Source organism: Perca flavescens, chromosome 11 (genome assembly GCF_004354835.1).
Source record: "Perca flavescens isolate YP-PL-M2 chromosome 11, PFLA_1.0, whole genome shotgun sequence".
Classification (NCBI taxonomy): Eukaryota; Metazoa; Chordata; class Actinopteri; order Perciformes; family Percidae; genus Perca; species Perca flavescens.
In genome coordinates, this window is record NC_041341.1 from 10,232,904 (window position 1) to 10,238,903 (window position 6,000).

A 6,000-nucleotide genomic window follows, 5' to 3' on the forward strand; every position below is an offset into this window, starting at 1 on the left:
GACCGCGCTTGAAGGCAGCTTCATTTCACGAAAAAACGAAAAAGAAAAGAGACGGAGCGACTGTCAGCTGTTACACAAACTCCTTGGCAGTTCAGTGCTTGCGTTTCGTGTTTAAACACTTCCTTGTGGCAGCCATAGAGGCAGGGATGTTTCCTGTTTATTGTACGGGACTCTCACACAGCCTCAAAACGGACTGACGAGTCTGATCGCCGGTTACATGACCGGCCGACCGGTGTGACGTCGGGTAGCGTTTCTCCAAAAGTTGAATCTGCCTCAACTTTATTACAGTATTAAAAAAAAAAAAAAAAAAAAAAAAGAATATTCAAATCCCCAAATTGAAAATGGAATACCTACCCACTGAACAAATATTCAAATATTCGGTTCCAGCCCTTTTGCAAACTAACAAAATAGTTGCTGTAAGAGTTTAAAGTGCTCATTTTATGCTTTTTGGCTTTTTCCCTTTCCTTTATTGGGTTACATATTTTTTTTGTGCACGTTATAGGTTTACACTGTTCACAAACTGCTCCAAACAGCTCTACTGTAGTCCAGCCTTTACTTCAGAGACCAACGTGCGTCACTTTGTAACACACGTTATAATACTCGCCTAGCTGCTAGCATGGCACTCCCTCATACTCTGCTTCTGACTGGCTAGTAGTCCTTACCTAGGTACTGTCAGGGCACGCCCTCATACTCTGCTTCTGACTGGCTAGTAGTCCTTACCTAGGTACTGCACATGTGCAACTTCCAACAAAGATGGAACATAAGTGAGATGCCTCACTCTGTAGCTAAACAGAGAGCTCAACACACAGGGGGAAAAGAGGAGCTGCAGCAATGTGCAGTACGACAAAAATATGGTGTTTTCTGAAAATTAAACCATGTAAACCTATTCTGGTACAACCTCTAAATACAATTATGAACCTGAAAATGAGCATAATATAAGCACTTTAAGACATAGTAAGCGGAATACATTGCCTGGGTATTTTAATAATGGAGCAGGAGGCATGGCAGAGGAGACACACACAGAAGGCGTCCATGGTAATAAAAGAGAGAATTTGGATGGCTAGATCTGCCATGGAATGCCCCTGGGTAGTGACCACCGCTTTTTACAGTCAGGCTCAATGGTGCCTTTGTGCAGCTGAGCCCAGCTGGCTGTCCAGGAAACCTCAGTACTCACTGCACAGTCCCACATCTTCAGAAACACAGACGTCTGTACACAGGCCACCTTTTTATTTTTGGATTTAGACTGGGAACAGCCTATACCCAAGTTGCCAGATCACTATAATCACACACACATTATATATATATATATATATATATATATATATATATCGTCATCGTTAAAAAAAAAAAAAAAACACAAAAACTATAGACAGTATATAATGGACCAATAGACCCCGTTGCTCTGGACGGAGACCAGTGAAGGCTATTAGAAGCACTTTTCCGGTGATCTCTTGCTTTACTGCGCAGCCTCCAACTGAGAGAGACAACGTAAATGTGACGTGAGCAACGTGTCTGAAAGTGTGAAGTCTTCTGGTAGCTGTGCCAAGAGAAATCTCAATCATTCCCAATCTTACAGAGATGGATAGTGTAGGTATATGTAAGGAGATAACATAAGCACAGGCTAATTATTGCTAACTAACATGCTAGTTAACATTAGTAATTAAACCTAAACAGCTAATTTAAGTCGAAACTGCCTGCGAGCTTCTCCTGTACTATACGGTAATTCCTCTACTGTGCGACAGTAAGTCACTTAGTTATGACACAATCGTTAGCTTATTTTTACAAAAACGTCTGCTACGGAGCCATAACGTGAGGTACAAGGTAATGGAGCCTTTTATACATTGTCGTGTTTCTTTAGAAATAAACAATGGACAAATAGAGTCTTTAAACGCTTCAGATGTAAAGTTATTTGCAGTCAAGTGACGTTAAAAAAAAATGGCGGTCAGTGTAATGCTAACAAGAGGTGATCGCTTCGTAGCAACAAAATGGCGCCATCAGAGGTTCGCGTCCTGAAGCGAAGCTTACCCCCTTGACAAAAACCAAAAACCCTATCCAGATCGCTCCATCCGGATAGAGTGAATGTGATTGTGGTTGGATGAGAAGTATAAACATAGTCATTCCGACACCCTATTGGTTTGTACGCGATCCATCAAACCTGCACAGACCCGGTGCTAATACGCCTCCGGTGCTTTAACGACCGTTATCAACCGGACCGAATAGCAATGCTGATTTCGGTGCCTTATTTAGGTGTCACTTAAATGCCTGCGCTTCTCTCTGATGCTCCGAAAACGGACGTTAGAGGGAACTGAAACATCGCCGCACGGGATGCTAGTTAACACTACAGTTGGCAGCAGCTAACGTTAGCCTACGGTTAGCTAGTTAACACTACAGTTGGCAGCAGCTAACGTTAGCCTACGGTTAGCTAGCAGCGGGAGTAAACACGGTTAAAATGCTGAGAACCAAACGGTGTAAAGTGTGTCTGTATTTCACTGGAGAGGATTGTAACACCAGACTGTAGCTGCCGTTGTCTGAAAAACACAGACACAGAGATGTGTCACCTTTTTCAGCCCTTCTGAGTTTGCAGGTATGATTTTAATATAACATTATAGTCATATGATTTTGTCCTAACGTTTTGGGGTTAAGCTGTTGTCCTTAATGGTATTGTTTCCCCCTTACATCAGGGGTCTTCAACGTTTTTTTAAGCCAAGGACCCCTTAACTTAAAGTGAGATGTAGCAGGGACCCCCTACTACATATTGTATGAAATTAAGTTGCCTATTAAACTGGGCCTACAATAAAAGTTAGGGCAACCTAAAGCGTTCTTAAATACCCTTTTTTCATAAGCTATTAAAATATTAATTGTTGGCATGATTTTATAAATCATATTTTAATGTTACATACTGTATGTGACATACTGTATGTGGCACAGTAAATCTAGGATTAACTGTATCTGTGGGCTGATATCTTAGGGACTACCTTACCTATAGGCCAGTAAGCTTATCATCAGTGGGAATTTGTCTGCTAATAATATGTTGGAATTATGTTAAGGCATTTTAATTTTAAAAGACTCAAATTTACAATAATTTGGGCCCCTGCAATGACTTTGAGGACCCCTTGTTGAAGATCTCTGCCTTACATTACTTTTATACTTTAAGCAGTTTTGAAACCAGTACTTTTACACTTTTATTTAAGTAAAAAGCTTGAGTTGATACTTCAACTTCTACAAAAGTCTTTTCAAACCCTAGTATCTATACTTCTACCTGAGTAATGAATGTGAATACTTTTGACACCTCTGATTAAATGTCAATAAAATAATGAAAATTAACAGCAGCGATATGTTTTGAATTGTAATGGAGGGCAAGGCATTTGTTTTACATTAAGAGCAGAAAACATGATGCCTTTAATCAGCAGAAGTTTGGTGTAACTTTTATGCCATAAGTTCCATAATTTAAGTATGAAACTTTGGGCCAACCTACGAATGTCCAACATTTACTCTCCTTTCAGCTCTTTTTTGTTCTCCACCAACTATCTTTTTCGTAAAGTGGGTCTATTTCCTGACATTTCCTAAACCAGAAAGTAATCTAATCAGTAATAAAAAAAATAATCGTTTGTTGTGTTGCAACTTTAAACATAATGCATTTTAAAGAGTCCCACAAAATACTGTAATGCAGTACTCAAACTACACCTGGACCAGCTCCAACATTAATGCATTAATAACTCAACTCTGCCGAGAGCTTCAACTGACCAAAACCTCAACTTGTATATGCATTGCAGTATTTCTATGTTGTTGTATATATATATGTATACTTTCATTTAAGCACATTTTTGTACTTCTTAAAAAAACAGGCACTGCAACACACACACACACACACACACACACACACACACACACACACACACACACACACACACACACACACACACACACACACACACACACACACACACACACACACACACACACACACACACACACACACACACACACACACACACACACACACACACCGATGGAGCGCGAGGCCGTATCAGATTACAATAACATACTCGAAACCCGCGAGCCCTCTCCCTCCATCTCCCTCCGCCCTCCTCGGAGCATCGCGTGAGAGCAGCAGCCGACTCTCCAACTTGATTGTGATTAATGCGCGAGTGCAAGATATCCATGCCAGATCTGAGCTAGACGCATTCTTAAGGTAGTCCGCAAGAGTGGGGAAACAAAACCACAAGAGATCATAATCGTCAAAGCAAAACACAACACCACACTTTACCGGGTGTTCCTCGTTATTCTGACCACTTTTGCTTTCGAGTTATAGATACATATAGTTGATATATCGATGACAGAAAACAGGAGGATGCGGTCGACCTTAACTCGGTCTAGCTTCATTTTCGCAAAGATGTGTTATTTGATTAAATAACTTATCAAATATGAGCCAATCTCTATTCAAGTTTTTTATATATATTTATATATAAGAAAGCCAACATTCATTTTAATGCCCACATTTTTATATAACTTACAGCATTTCATCTAAGTAAACTGAAAGTTAAGATTAGGCTCTACAGATGCCAGGTGCGTGGAACGTTACGTTACGTACTAGGTTGTTTTTCCCCCCCGTATGTGTATAGTTTTACATACTCGAAATAGCCAAACAAAAACGGAATGCATAAAGTAACGTTGAAGAGAAAATCTCTTAACACAAACAACAGTTACTGGTAAGTCTTACTGTTTGAGAACAGGCTTCTTCCTCTTCTTGTTAGCATAAGATCCTGGGTTTCCCAACATGGTGTCACTTCGTATAACTTCACAAACGTTTGTTTTGGGCTTATTTAGCTACTCCTTCGTTGTTGAGGCTTCCTCCATCCGTACAAGTCTGTTAGTCCGTCGTTTATTCGGCCATTGAGTCCAACTCCCAGGAAGAAAAAAAAGCTGCCGCCGGGGTCCGCAGAGGTTCGGTGCCGCGTTGCCAGTTCCAGTGGGCGGTCACTGACGCTGACCTTGGTCGGCGGTGCGGTGGAAGTGAGATTGAGGCAGTCGTGTGAACACAAAAGTGGTATGAAAAGTTTTGTGAGAGGGGGAAGAAAATGGAAATTTAGAAGAGTTTGGCGAATAGAGCAGAAGTCCAACCCCCTTCTTTGGATAAACAACGCAGCCTTATTATTATCATTCAGAGTCACTTGAGTTTTCCTTTTTTTTTTTTCTCCTTGCACGGGGCGTTTTCAGGAAATGTGTATGAACGGTCTGTCAGAGCTGTATGTTTTAAGGTGGACTGGAATCTTTGTGCCTGTCGAGCATGTTTTGCTTCTGCTTTTGTAATATCCAGAGTGTGCTGTGATTTTTTGGATTTATTTGGGAAAATATGTTCTTTGGCTGAGTTTTCTGACCACAGCAGGAAATACTGTAGAAACGTTTCCCTAATAACTTCCATAATATCTGATGCACATATGATATCGTTTTTGTAACTCACTACAACCACAGTATATCACTCTGTATGCTGTTGTAATTTAAACCTAAACTATGCAAGGATCTCTGGCATACACCCATTCACTTTATAGTGCTCCTTTATTTAGAATGTGTATGATAACTGATTTATTTAAACTAATAAAAGTACACAAACTAAATCCAAGAGACTCTTATTAGAGATGGGTTCAAAAGCCCTTCTTGGCATGTGAATGATTTACATTTCAGCTTCAAGCAATACAAAGTCCAGTATGGCCACTAGCCCCTGCATATTTTATACAAGAATGATGATAAACATCTATACGGTTTTGCCCTAAGGCGAATCAAAAAGCTTCATAATGGGGGCTTTTAACTTGTAAACTATGCTCCTATTCAGGCCCCTATTTTACCTTATTACATGACCAAATCTATGGTAACACTCAAACCGACTATGTGTACACCCACACATGACACCAATATGTGATTTAACATCTCACTCCAAAACAAGGGTCATTAAAGGTCCCATGACATGCTGCACTTTTGATGCTTTTATATATGCCTTATTGT

General features: G+C 40.3%; 1 protein-coding gene across 1 annotated transcript in view; it reads right to left on the reverse strand.

Moving 5' to 3' along the window:
- Positions 1-5,203, reverse strand: part of LOC114563739 (aryl hydrocarbon receptor) — a 48,739-nt gene extending 43,536 nt beyond the window's left edge. The window contains exon 1 of the mRNA XM_028590558.1: positions 4,721-5,203. Coding sequence (XP_028446359.1) covers positions 4,721-4,779 — 59 coding nt within the window. The 5' untranslated portion in view covers positions 4,780-5,203. The remainder of the gene's footprint in view (positions 1-4,720) is intronic.
- Between the last annotated feature and the right edge of the window lie 797 nt (positions 5,204-6,000).